Raw genomic sequence first — 17,976 nt, forward strand, 5'->3', positions numbered from 1 at the left:
TTGATTGTAATAGCACCAATGAATAATAGAACACACACACTCTCTCTTTCTTTCTACATATATTCTGCTGCTAACATTTTCAACTATACAGACTAGCAAGTGGGGAAAAGAGAAAGTAGCAATTTCATGAAGGCGGCTTGTGCTGATACATGCACTAATTGATCCATCTACTATAGTTAAAAAAGCACATTCGTACAGTCGGTATAAAATAGGTGCTTTTAGATATCTCAATGCATAAAGCGCATAAGAATGAGCGGGGAACTGGTGATTGGTCGGCGGTTTCCATGTTCTGTCGCTTTTCTTTTGTGTCGCCGTTGGGGAAAAACAGACGACTAATTGTGTCTTCCTTGATGAGTTTGCGCTTCAATTTAAAATGAAACGTAGTATGGCATGGTTAAAGAAAGGCTCCTTGGTAGCGATCACCGTTCCCAAAGCACGAGCAAAAAACAACAACCATTCTAGGCGCGATATCTGCCCAAGTTCTGAATAAATGCAGCCTGTCATGCTTCCTCAGCCTCCACCGAATACATACAAAAAGAAGACGTTGGGCTTGTGAGCAAAGGCACGGTTATGGGTCACTATATCGATTCTTTAAAAGCCACAATGGATAAAGTGAATCCTACCACATGCACATTGCCTTGTAATAGATAAAGCTCCATTCCATACATCGATTGATATCGCAGTTATCGCTGCATCTATCTGCAACTCATCTATTCTATAGAGCTCAGTGTAGTGGAATAGTTTTGATCAGTGATTAAGAATCAAATAAAATGTAACCAATTGCTGTACCTAGAAGCGAAGGTCTTGATGACAGGCATCAATGTCGCTTCTAACGGCTTTGGAAACTGAGTGACGACGTCAAAGGCTTTGTTTGACATTCACATAAATGCTTGGGATAAGTACCTTATAAGCAGAGCCCGCTCCTGCCTTCTCCAAAAAGGCAATCCCAGCATTTGCATTGAGTCTTTAGTATATGGTTTCTTGACGAAAAATAAAAAAAAAGAGAGGTTGCCTGATCCAGTTGCATCAGCAGGAGTCACCTTGCTGCAGACGCAAAAGAGACACAGGGTCTCTCTACACCGCAGTTCCTTTTTTTCAAGTTGCCTGAATGTTGCAGCCCGATTGCTCAACGACATCGATGCTCTCGTTATACTCAGTTGAGCTTAGAGGATCATCCGTCAAAGCTTTTATAATCCTCAGACTTTTGGGTAACGATGTACCCTGTCTGGCAATTGTTTTTCTCCAACATTTCCTTACCTAAGCGTACAGGAAATTACTAATTATTAATGTGTGTACTATATACCTGATCCGCGTCTTGAACCAAATAAAAGGACGATATAAACCCTCTTCATCGTTAAGAAGAGACAGGAAGTGTTGCCAGGTGATGCGTTTTGCGAAGATAATAACTTAAAAGTAAATCCTTGACGCGCTTGCCATACTTGGCAACCATTTCGGCATGACCTGCCTTCATGCGTTCGAACAGCTCCCTTTATCGGCCAGGGCCACAGCGGGCCGCCACAGCTTCGTCAGCAGTTGCATCGCTTGGAGCTTGGGAGGTGAATAGCTTTTGCAGCTTCAATCTTCTTGCTGATCGCACTGGCCTGGTAAAACCACACAACGGCTAAGTGGAAAAAAAAAGTGAGCATTATCTAGAAGCTCCGGTTTCCTCAGCAAATGTTTTCTCGGTCCCCTTTTAGTGGAAAACGTCCAACGAGTGCAAGGCGGTGTCGATGCTTTCTATCTGTAGCAAGGGGGATACATATATCTCGGTCTCTTTATTAGTATATCAAGTATAAGGTATTGCGACCGCGCAACATTAATATCTGGCTTCTATAAGTTGAACGCTAAGCGTATCACAAGTTTCACGTGTTATGAGCGATTACTTACTGCAGAGGAGGCAATACGACCTGCTTGAATATTACCCATTTGCATCTGTAATGGCATATATACAGTAATATGTTTGTCTGATTATTGTTGATGCCACATAATTACTGCACATTTATTATTTAGATGCTGTGCAAAGTGAATTGTTCAAGACTGCTATACATGCGCCTTAATTACAGTATTATACTGCCTAATGCAATAATAGCAATAAAGTCCATAGCAATTATGATACCACGTCATAAAATATCGTGATGACTGATCCTTTTTACTTTTTGTCGGGTAATAATAGAGCGAGAGAGGAGGAAGGCAAATCATATACAGCTTGCATGGATGGATCTGATGGTAAACTAACAGGTAAGAGGAAGAGGAGGAGCAAAAGTAAGGGGTGAACTAACTTTAGATGCTGTAGTTTTCGGGTGCGATGGCTTCATGCAGGTACTGCTTCTTGCCGGAGCCGTACTCACCAGCAATGTTGCCATTGCCTCGGATCTTGTACTTGTAAATCACCAAACCCTCCAAACCAACAGGGCCACGAGCATGGGTCTTGTTGGTGGAAACCTAATAATTTTCAACATCATCCCCCACACACACACATTAATCATGTAAGTTTTCAGAGTCCAAGTAGCTTTTTTTTACTTTGCAACAAGTAGAAAGAAACTTACGCCCACTTCGGCACCAAAGCCATATCGGAAACCATCAGCAAATCGTGTGCTGGCGTTCCAGTAGCAACCTGCAGCATCGACGCGAGTAGTGAAGAAATCGGATGTAGCCTCATTCTCAGTCACGATACAGTCGGTATGTTTGGACCCATGCTCGTTGATGTGCTCCACTGCCTCGTTGACATCACTGACAGATTTGACGGCCATTATAGGGTCTAAGAATTCAGTGTCGAAATCTTCTGGGACAGCGGCAACAACCTTGGCTTGAAGGTCAGCAGAAACGGTTGACTGGAGGAATGATCGGACATTCTCTTCGCATTTGAGTGTCACATTCGCATTCAACAAGGCCGTTGCGACCTTTGCGAACTTATCGTTGCCTTCTAAAAGAGATGCATGAACCAGCAGCGTTTCGGCAGCATTGCATGCAGCCGGATAGTTTGTCTGGACGACAATGTTTAGCCCCATTTATTCTAGTTCCTTTAACCATCCATGGAATTTTTACCTTGGAATCCACTGCAATTCGACAAGCCTTTGTAATATCTGCTTCTTTATCGAGGTATACTGAGCAAATACCGTCGGCATGACCAAGGACTGGAATTCTATCATGTATGTTCAATGACGGGGTCTGCGACAGCAATAAAGGCATTGACAAAACCCCATTTTTCTTTACCTGGTATTATTCTGGATATAACGGACGAGACTGTTGCTACCACGAGGCACGACCAAATCCACGTAACGGTCCAGATCCAACAATGCACTGATATCCTCACGAGTCTCGACAATCTGTACTGCCTCCTTTGGAATACCATTGGTCTTGGGAAGACTGGCCAGAGCATCCTGGATGACCTGAGCAAGAACTGCATTGGTCTGTGTAGCTTCTTTGCCGCCCTTGAGAATAACAGCATTGCCGGACTTGAGGGCCAAGCATGAGATGTTGACGACGACTTCGGGACGAGCTTCAAAGATGGTCAACAGCACACCGACAGGCACAGTAACGCGATACATTTCCAAGTCCTGGTCCAATTTGGTGGCCAGCGTTACCTTCTTGGTCGGATCGGGGAGGTGGACAATGTCGCTTACGCCAGACAAGATGGTAGCAAACTTGTCACCGTTGCAAATATCCAATCGCTTGAACAAGGATGCAGATAGTTTGCCTGCTTTGACTTGCTCTTCTGCAGTCTGTATATTTTTATTCCACACAAAAGCTTCTCTTGTTAATAAAGCGATCCCACAACACAAAAAAAAAACACAATGGGGTTTCAACGTTCCTTGATCTCCTCGTATTATTTTGTACATTACCTTTTTGTCTGCCTCATTAGCTTTAAAGATCTCTTCCTGTCGTTCAGAAAGTACTTGTTTTATGCGTAACAAGGCTTCGTTCTTTTGCTCGTCCGTCACGGACTGCATGCTAACAGAAGCAAGGCGGGAAGCGCGTGCAAGGTCGACGATTTGATTGGTGGTCATGGTATGAATGGAATCAATAAAAAAAGTGGAAAACAGGGGAAGAAAAAATCAGAAACGCAGAAGAAGAAGAAGCTTTCTCTCTCTCTCTTTTAACGCTAGGACCCGAGGCTCGGGCGTGGGCATGTCAACGGGTTGTGTGTGTGCGTGCGTGCGTTACCCCAGCATTCAAATCCCGAACAGATCAGCGGCTAACCGATGATGAAATCTAACTGATGATGGATGACCAAGAAATGAGGGACCCCACAATTCGCTCTCCAGTGGTCCGTTCGCCTTTTGTTTACACGGAAAACACTCACGTCTCCCTCGAGAGAGCCAAGTGTCAGCATCAAGTGGACATGCTCATAGAGATATCATACACACAAGAACCATTATGATGGCCACATGTACGATCGTTCCTTTCGCTTCCATCATGTAAAAAAAAAGAGAGATGATGCGGCCGGTGAAATATCAAACAAGTACAATTGCATCATGGTTACTGTATGCGGTAAGCATGAAAATTCTCCAGGGAAAATGGCTCGTGTGCTCATGGCACAAGCCTTTCGGCTCATTCACTCTTTCACTGTAAGGAAACGTCGTGGTGGTATGTCAAATGTCACTGTTGGCATGATACAAATTTTCCAAAGCAGCATCATAATCAGTTCCACTTTAAGCGGAGGTCAGTTTTGGCTTGGAGACACATATAACGTTTTTTACGTTTAAAATGTATTTTACACGTTAAAATTGCTTTTTTACTTTTTCGGGCAGCTGTTTGTCTATATGCCAAGAAGGAGGGTAAAGGTGATGATGGTGTGAGATTCACTCTCTATAGCTGACGTGTCTATTACAGGGTGAAGATAGGCCCCTGCAAACGTCATAGCAGAAGGTTCTTTTACCCAGTATATACATACAATATCTTATCGATCAATCTTGTGATAAGGAGAGCATCCTTTTAAAAAGAAGGTGCGAGCATTCGTGGTAACCAGCTAAGAATTTGTCGTACGTGATACAACCGTGGATAGCCTTTTATACGAGTGATGTGCATCCCGAACAGATTTCTCGACATCATTGCCCTCTTCTCTTTTTTTTTCTGCAATGCTTAGCTTCTCTCATGAATAACTGAGCTATCGTAGACATTTCTTCATTCGATGAGGATGCGAAACGAGTCGATTTCCGAAAACATTTGCTATATCTCTTACATACAAGAGAAAATAACGTGCATTTTGTACAAGAAAGGAAGAATTCGTGATATACAAGGACGAGAGGAAGAAGAACAGAGGAACGAAGAGGAGTGCGGGTAGAAAGGGAAAATATTAGCTATTTACATTGAACTTATGTAACTCGATGGTTGTTTCTACATTAGCTATTAGTAGACTAGGATCCGCAGGGACTATCGTATCCGCTCTGGGCTTTTGGGAGACAACCACAGCCTTAGCGTCGGTAAACTGCAGCTTCCACACCGTCCTAGCTGGTTCCGAGAATTGCCGGATTAACCGTCCGTTTTCAAGGTCCCACAGTTTGACTCGACCATCGCTGCCTACATAAGATACGAAAAAGTCTCAATGGCTCAAGCTATGCGCACTATTGCATCTTCAGAAACAAACAGAAGCTTACCACCACTCAAAATCCGCTTTTGATCAGCTTGCAAGCAAGACACGGAGCTGTCATGTGCCGAGATCTGATGCTTGCAACGAAACGTTCGGAGTTCCCAGATCCGCAAGCAGCCGTCCGAAGCGCCACTGACCAGCAGGGGCGAGGACTCATACGGCGTGGATAGTTGAAGATGGCCCACAAGCGATGTATGGCCTGTCAATGTACCGAGACAAGAGCCATCGGTTGGATCCCATACTTTGATGCTCCAATCCAGGCTTCCGGTGACAATGCGTGTTCCGTCAAAGGCAATGGAATAAATTTGCGAGTGATGACCAAAGTAGGTGAAAAGGCACTCTCCGGTCTGAATATCGAACAGCTTTGCTGTGGCATCGTACGAACCCGTAGCGACCAGGTTGTCGTGGATGTCCATGCACCGCACGCTGGCTTGATGGCCCGTGCACACATGCTGTGCAACTCCGTTCTCGACGTCCCATATTCTGACCGTGGCATCCCGAGATCCCGTCACAGCCCTTTGCCCGTCTGTGTGTACCCGCAGACAGCGCACTGTGGAGCTGTGCCCAGCTAATGAGTGCACCAGTTGCCCCGTCTCTAGGTTCCAGACCATGACAACTCTGTATCACACGAGAGAACATTAGTAATAAACTCTACCGAGCATCCAGATCACGCGTTCTAGGGAGAACAAAAGCAAGCCTCTCCTCCACAAACCCCCCCCTCCCCCCATACCTGTCGCAACCTCCTGTCACAAGGATACGCAGGCCATCGCTTGGGCGCTTGACAAATTGTAGGGCCCATACACCGCCTTCATGCCCCTGTAATGTGCGCAAATACTGGCCAGTGTTGCTGTCAAAAACCTCAATTTTTTGATTATCGCATCCGAGCACCAAATACTGGTCGTCCATCTGCAGACTGGTCACCAACGCCCGACCGATGTCGTTCTCACAATGGATCAATTCGCCCGTCCCTTGGCTCCAAGCCATTTCGGTATTGTACTTGTGCCAAAAGTAATCGCGATACGAGACATGATGTTGCTGCTGTTGCTGCCGCTTTTGTTGCTGGAATTGATGCTGCCAGGTTGAGTTCAAGTCAAAGAATGAAGACCGCCGTCGATACCGATGCTTCAAGCACAAGGACTTCCACGTGGCTTCGTCCTTTAACAGCGAGTTCCAGAAACTTGATACGCGAGACGCATTGGCCAAGTCCTTTGGGTCGTCTATGAATGAGATAACGTGGAGCGATAGCTCAATAGGGAGTTGCTTTAAAAAGTCAATCTTCAATCGCGGCGCGATTAGATTGTGAATAAATGACAAGAGCTGGGTGTCACAACAGTTGAGGATCTCGGAAAGAAACAAGTGCTTTTGGTCCTGGGACAAGTGCTGAAAGTGCTTTGTGACGTTGCCGATATATTCTAGGTGTCGTTTGTCGAGGCTGTTGTGCGCAGCTGCCTGCTGTTGCTGGCTGTCGCCAATAAAAGCATCAACGTAGGACGAGCGGAACCGTTGTGTGGGCCGGGATTTGTTGCCATTGCCATGCTGGTTATTGGTGCTGCTGCTGGCACCATTGTTGCTGCCGCCGTTGAATTGGGAAATTCCGCCGTTAAAGCCGTTGGGAGGTGGTGTTGCTGGTGGCGTGTGTCCTTTCTCGGGGACAAAGTAGTCCATATCTTTCGAATAGTAGCTTATTCGATCGATGATGGAGAGAGAGAGAGAGAGAGAGAAAGAGAACGAACGAACGAACGAAAGAGTACTTACGGGAGGGAGAAGAAATAAAAAAAGACGGCAAACAGTCCAACAAGCGAAAAGAGTGGAAAAGAGATCGTATTTGGCAAGTGGGTGCAGGGGGGGATGGGGTTGTCTTGTTGGATTTCAACAGGCCGTCGTATTACCGTAGTACTTACATCACCCTTGCATGCGCACAGTGGGTGGCATACTCCTCCAACAACCGCAACCAAGACAATAGGAAGACGGGAGTGCAAATTGGGGCAGACCTACCCCCTCTTTCTGAGGCCACCCACACCGCCCTTCCCCCCCTCCCTCCCTCCCTCCCTCCCTCCCCCACCCCCGCCAACTCAAAAATATGGACCCCCGCGGATCAGCGCTCACTCACCCACTATCGTCAATGCTTTTCCTTTTGGTTGCTAATCAAGCGGACACATAAAAAGAGGAGAGGTGCCAACTAACTGGCATGAACCAGCATCCCCTTCTTTCTTTCTTTCTCTTTCTCTGCCTCTCCTCTTTCACTGTTTCTATCGTCCCTTTCCTCCAACCGACCACCCCACCACTCTTCTTATTCTTCTTCTTCTTATCTACTCAACAAGCCAACACCATGAACAAGTCTGCTGACCGCGGTTTCTCCAACGACAGCAGTAAGTATTGACAGCCCACCACCGACTTCTTTGTAAACACTGACCTCATTTCGGGCTTTTCTTCTCTTTCCAACACTACATTCGCACATCTCCCCATGTATTCAATCTAGGCACTCGATCCTTCCGAATGGACGAGGACACTGACGAAGAAACCTTGCCTCAAAACGCCTCCGAGACACGCGTTCTACTTCACAACGAGGACCTTATTCCACGGTATATGACTGCCTCACCATGTATGTCTTTTGAGAGATAAGCGGAGAAAGGCGTTAGAAGGAGGGAAAAGATATGCGATAGATACAGATAGCTTTAACTACTACTACTACTACCTGGTATATGATAATCCTACAGTGCCATCGGCCCATCCATATGATAACACACCCAAGGATTTCTGGAGCTTGCTGCGAATGCGCACCAAGTACTATCTCCCGATACTACAGTGGCTCCCACAATACAAGTTCCAGCTTTTTCTGGGTGATTTTCTCGCAGCCATGACCTTGTCATGCTTGCTCATCCCTCAGGGACTGTCGTACGCCACGGCGCTGTGTAAATTGGATGCTATACACGGTCTGACGGGTATTGCATTCCCAGCCATCACTTACGCCATTTTTGGCATGTCAAGGTTAGAACCTTAAAAAAAAACCACACAAAAACACCCACACGAGGTTTTACTGCTTCGGGTTTGCTAATTATGTCCATCTACCGAACGACGACGACGACGACGACGGATCATGATAAATTATTTGTCAATAAAGGCAAATGTCCGTAGGTCCCGAGGCACCACTTGCATTGCTTATTGGTTCTTCGATCGCTCAGCAGCAGCACCTCCACTCGTCCGAAATTGATCCACTTGCATGGGCTTGTTTGATGACTCTATTTGTGGGCCTGTTTACGTTTCTGCTCGGTATCTTTCGGCTCGGGTTTCTGGACAGTCTTATGAGTCGAGCTCTGTTGCGCGGCTTCATTACTGGCGTGGCGCTAGTTGTGATGGTGCAGCAAAGCATCATCCTAATGGGCCTGGTGGACCGGAGCACTGAATGGGTAATTTTTAAAGTTGTGCTATGAATCTTTACCAGTAACTAGCAGTAGATACATTTATATCTTTTTTTTTCTCAACGAATATGTACATATTAGGGCATCAATGAAGCATCTTCGAGTATTGAACGCATGGTCTTCCTTGTCCAGAACGTGCAACACGCACATCCGTTATCCTCGTGTGTTTCTGGAATCTCCGTCTTTATCCTGCTGAGCATGCGCGTGATCAAGGCCAAGATGCCCAACAAACGATGGATCCAGCTGTTCCCCGAAGTGCTCATAGTTGTTATTGCATCGATCGTGATGACGGAATATTTTGATTGGGAACAGGACGGACTGGATATCTTGGGAAAAGCAACAGAAGCGTCGGGCATTCCGCTTCCGTCGATCCCGTCATTCCCTCACAACAAACACATGAAAGATATGCTAGTTACAGCTGCCATGATTGCAGTCATTGGATTTGTCGAGTCGGTCGCCATCGCAAAGCAGTACTCGAGTCGCCACAACTACACCGTCAGCCCCAATCGGGAGCTTGTTGCGCTCGGAGTTGCCAATGTTGTCAGCGGACTGTGTCAAGGCATACCCGCTTATGGTTCCGTACGTTGTGAACCAAATGTTACACATGCGCGCACACAAACACACGCACGACTCACATCACGAGGTCTGTTCGCTCTTTTTAGATTTCACGGAGCAAAATTAACGACAAGGCAGGTGCAAGGACCCAGATGGCCGGTCTGCTTGCAGGCGTGATCGCGTTGCTGGCTATCTTGTTTTTGTTGCCATGCTTCTACTATCTGCCCAAGGCTGTATTGTCGTCGATCATTTTCGTGGCCGTACTGTTCTTGCTGGCGGAGCTGCCTGAAGACCTGCATTTCATCTTCAAGATCGGTGCGTGGCGAGACTTGGGCCTGTTGCTGGTTACGTTCCTCGCAACCATGATCATTTCCTTAGAGTTCGGTACCTTGATTGCTGTAACTTTATCTTTGCTCCTGACCATAAGGGAAACCAGCTACCCACGCATCTCTATTATGGTAAGCACTTGTTGGATTTACACGGCACCGATCTATGCTGCTGCGTATATGTTTATGGATATCCCCTGGATTTTTCTTTTAAACACCACATCAATTTCCTTTTACAGGGTCGCGTCAAAGGAACCAATAATAAGTTCAAGCCTATCCGTGATGACCCGGACGAGATTGAGCATTTGGAGGATGTGTTGATTGTGCGTGTGGAAGAGCCCCTGTTCTTTGCCAACACGGGTCAGCTCAAGGACAGGTTGCGCCGTCTGGAACTGTTTGGCGACATGTCGATCCATCCCTCCGAAACCCCGCGTCTAAGTGACTCTTCGTACATTATCTTTGATGTCGGCAGTATGCCATACATTGATGCGAGGTATGAACTTTATTAATCTCGTTTCGCGCTTGCGTGTATGCTGGTGGTTGCTCTTAGTCCCTCGTTGCAAGCGGTCATTAATTCGTGGACATGTAATGATATGATAGTGCGGTTCAAATTCTGCTGGAGATCGTACAAGCGTATCATGCTCGTAACGTGGCGGTGTACTTTGTCAAGGTGCGGGACCGAGCCTTGAAGTTGTTTGAAGCGTCTGGATTGCTCCAGCTGGTTGGGGAGTCGCATTTATACCGCAAAGTATCCGATGCCATTGAAGCTGTTGAAAAGGACCGCATGCAGAGATATGGAACTCTTGTTCAATAATAGCAAACGAATGTGCTGCATACCTTTCGCCCTACTCATTCCCTTTGTTAAATTGTTGATATACCCTTCTTATTACAAACTACTTTTTACTCTTCCATTATTCTCCCTCTTTCCTCTTATCGATTCACACACTTACGTTCGTTTTTCGTTATCCTCATCTTCTTTTTCATTTTTTCCAATGGTTGGTTCGAAAACCGTGTCAAGGCATGATGAGCGTTCTTCTTGCTGCATGCGTTAGCGGGCCGCCGTCCCTGTATAGATACATTTCTTTTTTCCTTCACCGGTAGAACATATCAGGCAATGATATTTATATATCCAAATATATAAAAAAAATCAGACATCATGCAGTGCATGTAACTACATATAACGCCACCGAGAACAGCACAAACATTTCTCTTCTGCCAATATTTGTAAATATTTATGCACAATAACGGATCAGGTTCTTTTTATAGTTCTTTTTAATCCGAGTATCCATATGGTTTTGATTTAGAGTCTTCTTTGCATTATGGAAACAGAAGTACAAGTGCATCATTAACATGGCTAAGAAGTGTGCCGGTACATAGACCTGCATATCTGTTGGGACTAGAATTAAGCTAAATGTGCTCTATAGCTTTTTTCAAACTGGATACAAGGCCTGGAGAAATGCTAGTACTATCTACTAGATCTTTTCAATGTCTTTGTGCTCAAGTATTTCTTGTTTTTCGAGGGTTCTGCAGGCTATCATACTGGGTCTATTTACAATATAAATCTGCTACTGTTAAGCTCTCTCTAGTCGATATAATCAAACCAAATATAGTAGGCCAATGTTTCCCCTCGTATTATACTGTCCTCTCTTTGGTTTTCTGGATCGTTTAATGAAATCGTATATTTATCGCAGCACCGTTGTCTCATTGAGCTTCTTTGCCATGTAGGTTAAAGTTATTGGAAGGCTAATGAGGGTACGCTTTTCTTGTCGGTCCTTGCGGTGCGGTGAATAAGAAATTATGAACATAAGAAGAGAGGTGATGCTTTAACTGAAAACCCCCTTCTAGAGAAGGAAAAAGTCAAGCCGGATTAAGATACTGGAAAAGGAGAGGTTACGGTGTAAAAACAGGAAAGGAAGAGAGAGGTGAAGAATGAGAGGGGGCAAAGAGAAGAGTTGTCTATAGGTGTTATGAGTGATATGAGGGATGTGGAGATGATGATGCCACATTGCCCAAGTCTAGCGCTTCTTCGGGTGCCGGTTTATTCGAGCCATCGTCAGTGTCTGAGAGGCTCAACTTGTCGGTTTCACGCAGCACGCGAAGTACTATGTATCCGAACGGGGTGCTCCACAACGAATCCTCAAGTGGACAGGATGAAAACCTATGCATTCTCCATCTGATGAGGCGACGTCGGTCTCTTGGAGAAGCGATCAGATAAATGTAAAGCGTCGACTATCCTGGATGGCCAGAGACTATGGATGGTTTTGGTTGAGCTGTGTCAAAGTGCCAGTTCTTCGTCCCGCTTTCGGGAGATCACTAACTCCACTGCGTCGCTCGGTGGGTCATCGTTGTTCTTGAGCTTCTGGTATCGTTGGTGCAGTGAATCAATGGTACAGTTGTTTTCCTCCATTGGTCATCGTGTTGTTTACTCTAAAGCAGGGAAAGTTCAATAATTCTAACCATGCTAGATGCGGGCAGAGAGCGTTTGCATAGATGGCACATCTGCCAGCACCATAGGTACGATCGTAGGAGGTTTTTATCATATACCTGAATATAATGCTTTCTTGTGATCCTTCCCGGGATTAGGAATATAAGACCAGATATTGTTGGGTGATACGCACGTCATGCACGTAAACAACTTCTTTGACAAGATTTATCCATGTATACAGTATATCATAAAAATCTTCTTAGATACAGGTAGCATTTTTGCCCAGTGAGCCATTTTTACCGGGTGGTGAACTGTTAGTGGTATAAAGAGCATATACGCTTACGTTGTTATTATGGACAGATAGTCAAAGATGGAGATAACAACAACTGGTGGCTACTGTATAAAGGTGCTTTCTTTTTGTTTGCCTTTGTATCTTTGGAGAACAAAAGATACATCAAAAGACGGATGATAGTACTACTGTTGATAACAAGAGTATGAAAGACTCATCCCACGTATGATATCAATCTTTCGTTACTCTTGGAAACATCTATAGTATATAAGTCCTTGCATTATATTTGTCAACCGTTTGAAACAGTATAAATGCACACACAAAACACAACAAGTACTGGAAAAACTCTTTTCACACAATTTATGTCAATGAAACCGGGGTTTACTTGCTATATGATACCCGCTTTTTTTTCCCATGACGTTATCGGGGCCAATAATAATCTCCACGATGAACGGATGTGCAAAGCCATATGCGGTGATGGCCCTCTGCCGTAATAAATCTGGTAGATATGTGCAATTGTTTCGAATCCAAGAGTCTATACCAAAGACAGTTGATATGATGGTCTTGCTCATTCATCAAATAGGTGCAACTTGATGTTTTGTTTAAACGTTACGAAGATACACTGAATATTACAAATGGTAGGACGCGTATGCACTAGATTAATCATTTGAGTTTGGCTTCGATTACATGGTTGCCCCGTGTCATCGTGAATCCTTAAAAAAGGAGAGAGCTCTAATTGTGAACTCATGCCAAAATTAAAAAAGCAAACTACACCAAGGCCCTCAATTGCGGAGCACCTTCAGATTTGTCCCCGTACGCTCTGTTCTTCCGCCTTACATTACAAATGTGTATGAAAATGTGAATACAAATTATATTACATTGATTTGGCGTTGTCCCACTCGAACAGTCGTATGTGTGTTGGCTATTCCTAAATTTCTGTTTTTATATTTGTTCGTTGATTTTGTTGTGACCCCTGTTCAAACTGCTGCTACCCGTGTCAGTAAACTCGGTATAATACATCATTGGCTTGAGGTTCAGCTCCGTGCCGCCACCACAGAAAAGCTGGACACGGATGACATTTAAGCTAACTTGAATACTCCTTGACTATCCCAAACAGTGTCCTTGTTGTCGCTCGCATTTTGTTATTAACTAAGCAATGCTGTCAACTCCATGTATCTTTTTGGCAGATGATGAACTGTCGGCACTAGCAGTTCTTTGACAGTTGCAGTTGCTCAGGTTTGCTGCCAATCCTGCTTTGTTGTCATCACGATGCAGATAAACGAGCTTCACTGAGTTGATGTTGCCGCTTAGCGTTTTGTTGCCTTACGTAGAGATATATCGGAGTCATTGTAATGTTTCTGTTTGCTCGAAAAGACGTACTTGTCGTGATCTGATGCCAACATTGTCGAACCCAATGATAGAGTGTCCCATCATCATAATTTCTTGCTGTTTATCGCCTCTCCTTGTATTTGGCTGTCATTACACTCGAAGCCACGCAGTAATCCAATGATAAATCTGTTTCTTCGCAAATTGAGAGCCGTTTGTTCCCAAGTTTTTTTGCTCATCGCCACAACGGCGGACGCATAAAGTTTTGTCTTGCCAGTAAAATGATGTTGACCAGCTTGTACTGTTGCTAGCTGTGCTATTATCAGCCTTCCAGATTTTCGACCCATTCCCGATTATCACCATATTAAATCCTGCTTCCTTCTTTTTGAGCTGTTGTTGTTGTTGTTCCCATGAGCCCTCGTTGTTCTGTTGTCATCCAATTAAATTGACTTGATGTAGAGTCGCTCAGATTGTTGTCCTACAACTGCAATTACAGTATTGTCACCGTGTTTGGACGTCGTTATTGCCGATGCAATTCGTAATGTTGCTATGCTGTTGTCGAATGAGTAAACACTGTTTTGTAATTACAAGCAGTGTGAATACATCCACTCGATTTGACGTTAATTCATTTGAGCAGTTGCCGTTTGCACTGTTGCCAATTCTTTCCCGCTTATGTACGTTTCGCTTTGCTGCCTCCGTATTAGAAGCTGCTAACGCTGACGTTGCCTTTGGCTATAAATATGTTGCTTTGTGCAGGTATATACTGCCATGTGTAACTTGATGGTCTGATACAGTTACATTGGATCGTTATCCGCGTTGATATCTTGTCGTCGCTACAATTTCCTGCTATATGTTGCTACTACGAGCTGCGATGATGATCCTCGTTGATTCTATCATGGTGTCATGTTGAGACACAACATTCAATGCTGCACGTAGTTGGTCGCCACAGTAGAGCTCGAAGACGACGATGACGATGACGGGTCCTGTCCGCTTCTCGATATCTTGAAGGTGACCGCACAAAATAAACTCTTGAAGATTTTTTGTTGGAGATTGGTCCGTAGTTGCTTGGGCATAATACAATAATCCGTACGACGATATGATAATACATGTTGCTGATTTGTCTGCTCGAAATAAGTAGTGCAAATGTCTGACCACCACAACTTGCGATTGATCTGTCAACGACAAGCGTATGCCTCGAAAATAGAATCCAGTGGGAGCTTGAGAGATTTTGTCGTCATATCGCCATAAATACAGTAGTAGATAAATATGCGCCTTCTTGATTTGCATACCAGGCGTCCTTGCTTGTAAACCAACGTCTTGGGAGCGCACATGGCTGTAGTTGTTTGAGACCGGCAACGTTACTTTGAAAAAAAAAATCGCCAAACATTGGATGATAATGGGTTCACTTTGACAAGAGACCGATCTAGCCAAAGACGGGATTCTGGCAATCCTCGAATCGAAACCAAGTGAAGGACCTCCTTTACACTACTCGTCTAGCCTAGAAATTCGACGCTATCGAAAGCAGTATAACCGCCATGACTGCTTGTCATCCATATAGACCACACGGATCGACGTAATCAAGCCAAAGAGGGGATTCTCGCAACCCCCGGATTTTTTACTCGGCTAGTCTGGAAAGCTGAAGCTCCCCCATCGCGGCGTACCACCACACCGCACGCCAGACACCCCAGTCCGGACACCTCAGCTTCAGGAATTTCCAAAGCAAAGGCGAATGATTGAGGCTGGACTGACATGGCAGCGACACTGACTACAACCGGTAGGGGATCAAGGATATGAAAGTGCGAGGATAGCTCCGGTTGAGCTTTCGGTGGCGGGGATTGAGGGAACAACACTGCTCTGGTTGCAAGGCTTCTGCAGGAACACCCTCCACATGAGCTGGAACTGACTGGTATGGCAACGGAAAGGAATAAATTCCTAATAACTGGCGTCTCTTCGCCTTCTTCACATCACATCCGAGGTAAATGCGATACGAAGAAGGTATTAAGGAAAGGAAAAAGGATATATCAGTTAGTAAGCCTCTTCTAATAAAGATGGTCGTAGGTATGAAAGAAAATATAATAAGTACCGTTACTATACAAGTTCGACGCCTTGGGTTGTCATTTGCTGTCAAGACCGCCGCTGTACATGTGACTCGATGGTATGTCCCTGCTGCCTACACAACCAGAGCGTTGCTCCCCTCCCCACCACCGGCTCTACCATCATCGCTATCCCCGTGTGTCCCCCATACCCCTTCACCCCCGGTGGCTGTAGCCAATGCCACCGCCAATGCCACTGTCAACCCGAACCCTTACCTCCTTTACCTTGAAGAAACCATCCACCGAGATGTTCGGACTGCTCCCCGTCGCCTGACGAAGGCGGAGACCGCCAGACACCCGCGAGAACCGTGGCCGTACCACACAGAACCTGTAGATGTTATTCGGTTTCATCAGTATATCATTTTTATGATAGCGTGATAGTAGTGTAAAATTATTCTTTTAATCACTTACGGAAACCACAACCCAACCAAGCCGCCGTGCGCAACGAGCGCGCACCCTACATGCACCCAAACATGGCCCAGAGGTGCCACACACCACAAAGGAACACCGAGGAAAGCGGAAGAGAAGGAACCAGAGGAGGGCGAAAAAAAAGCGGATACGGATTGGAGAGAAACGAGAACAGCGGTAAAGAAGACAGGAGGACCTATTCAAATCGATAGCAATGTTAATAGCCTTGTTTGTGTCAGCATTAAAGCAGCGTCCTCAGCTTACCAATAATCATAGAGCGTTTTTCAACTACTTTTTTCTGTTTTTTTTGTAAACAATAAGTTCGAATAGGAGAAACTCTGTCAGTGATCGCGTGCAAAAAACAAGTGGCGCATATGAGATACTTACTTTTTAAAGAGTTTTTTGACTTTTTTTGGGCCTAATAGAAGTTAAAGAAGTAAAGTTAGCTTCTAATGGTCCCATGAGGAATAGCCGGTGGCGTGGTTGTAGCTGTTGTTGCTGGTCATCGTAGAAGATTACGGGATAGAAAGCAGGTAAAGAAAAAAAGAAGGAAGAGGCTCTTTTTATATATCTTGGATGAATTTCCTTTTCCGGCTTATCGACCATTTGACCTTTCTTTTGGGAATCAACGATGGTGATGACGCTCTAAGCAACGCGTTGGATACAGTATCTAGGAGATAAAGTGGCCAGAATTAGCTTGCCCATCGTTGCCATGAAAACACTGGCATTGACCTTTCTTGCTGCTATCTCAGGTGCGTGAGTCATTCTATTCTTTTATTCGCGTCATCAGTATCAATGTAGAAGCTGCTTCTCACCGTATTATGCAGCAGTCAGTCTCGTAGCGTCACGCACACGTTGGGTGTCTGTCGTACCGGAGGGTCTCCGAGCTCGGCAAATCACGACTTGATCGCTTCTCGCCACCCTCAACTTGAATGCCGAGATGGTTGAACCATAACACTTTGAAATAGCCGTGTACAAAGACGAGACTAGTGTGTACATGTAGCCTGGAAGGTGCACAATGCAAAGGGAAATGTCAGGCTGCATGCCATTGCTTTAGGAGATGAGCGACGCGTTGCTCGACGTGTCCAGTGTGCTTGTGTAACCTGACAAGACCTGGGTTGGCAGGTGATGCTGTCAACTTTCTTTTTATCCCTTCCTTTTTCGGGGGGTCAGCTGATCCACTATAGAATCACTGATAAGATATAAACGCTCCTCTCTCATTATTTACTCTCTGCTCACTTTTTCAGTCTTGGGAGTATAAATGTACTTACTTCAACTTCGAGCGCAAGCTAATGAAGATACGTGCTGGCTCCGTCATGAAAGTGGCAACGACAAGCAAAGTGACAGACAGAGACGTGGTGAACAAGTCGAACAATAACAATAGATTGGCCGTCTCCTGAGAGTGCGTGTGTAACCCGAATGGTGTTTGTGTAACCCCAGAAAGACATAAAAAGGCCCAAATAACTTTTCCCTTTTTTTTCCCTCATTCCTTCTTTCGCTACATTCAAGATGAAATTCATTACAAAGGTCAGTGGAAACAAGTAC

General features: G+C 45.1%; 4 protein-coding genes across 4 annotated transcripts; 1 reads left to right on the forward strand and 3 right to left on the reverse strand.

The window, feature by feature from the left end:
• Window positions 1-1,857: 1,857 nt before the first annotated feature.
• BDB00DRAFT_852806 (glutamate-5-semialdehyde dehydrogenase) lies at window positions 1,858-4,103 on the reverse strand. The gene is made up of 5 exons (XM_053125584.1): window positions 3,843-4,103; window positions 3,214-3,722; window positions 3,046-3,142; window positions 2,547-2,984; window positions 1,858-2,442 (listed from the first exon to the last, which is right to left on the reverse strand). The coding sequence occupies exons 1-5, from the start codon at window positions 4,005-4,007 to the stop codon at window positions 2,281-2,283; spliced, it is 1,371 nt and encodes a 456-aa protein (XP_052973928.1). The 5' UTR covers window positions 4,008-4,103; the 3' UTR covers window positions 1,858-2,280.
• A 1,193-nt stretch (window positions 4,104-5,296) lies between these two features.
• Window positions 5,297-7,155, reverse strand: BDB00DRAFT_885133 (WD40-repeat-containing domain protein; the record flags this gene model as incomplete). The annotated part of the gene is made up of 4 exons (XM_053128387.1): window positions 5,297-5,520; window positions 5,598-6,208; window positions 6,321-7,002; window positions 7,092-7,155. The coding sequence occupies 4 exons, from the start codon at window positions 7,153-7,155 to the stop codon at window positions 5,297-5,299; spliced, it is 1,581 nt and encodes a 526-aa protein (XP_052973929.1).
• Window positions 7,156-7,655: 500 nt separating this feature from the next.
• On the forward strand, window positions 7,656-11,074 carry BDB00DRAFT_852825 (sulfate transporter family-domain-containing protein). Its single transcript, XM_053125585.1, has 7 exons — window positions 7,656-8,192; window positions 8,308-8,578; window positions 8,712-8,997; window positions 9,091-9,588; window positions 9,672-10,022; window positions 10,130-10,383; window positions 10,491-11,074. The coding sequence occupies exons 1-7, from the start codon at window positions 8,087-8,089 to the stop codon at window positions 10,702-10,704; spliced, it is 1,980 nt and encodes a 659-aa protein (XP_052973930.1). The 5' UTR covers window positions 7,656-8,086; the 3' UTR covers window positions 10,705-11,074.
• Window positions 11,075-14,776: 3,702 nt separating this feature from the next.
• On the reverse strand, window positions 14,777-17,749 carry BDB00DRAFT_878335 (uncharacterized protein; the record flags this gene model as incomplete). The annotated part of the gene is made up of 8 exons (XM_053127718.1): window positions 14,777-15,263; window positions 15,415-15,428; window positions 15,550-15,695; window positions 16,249-16,351; window positions 16,435-16,480; window positions 17,304-17,417; window positions 17,535-17,612; window positions 17,703-17,749. 8 exons carry the CDS (start codon window positions 17,747-17,749, stop codon window positions 14,777-14,779), a joined length of 1,035 nt encoding a protein of 344 aa, XP_052973931.1.
• Between the last annotated feature and the right edge of the window lie 227 nt (window positions 17,750-17,976).

This window comes from Zychaea mexicana (assembly GCF_025766255.1).
Source record: "Zychaea mexicana strain RSA 1403 chromosome Unknown BDB00scaffold_132, whole genome shotgun sequence".
In the NCBI taxonomy this organism is placed as follows: Eukaryota; Fungi; Mucoromycota; class Mucoromycetes; order Mucorales; family Lichtheimiaceae; genus Zychaea; species Zychaea mexicana.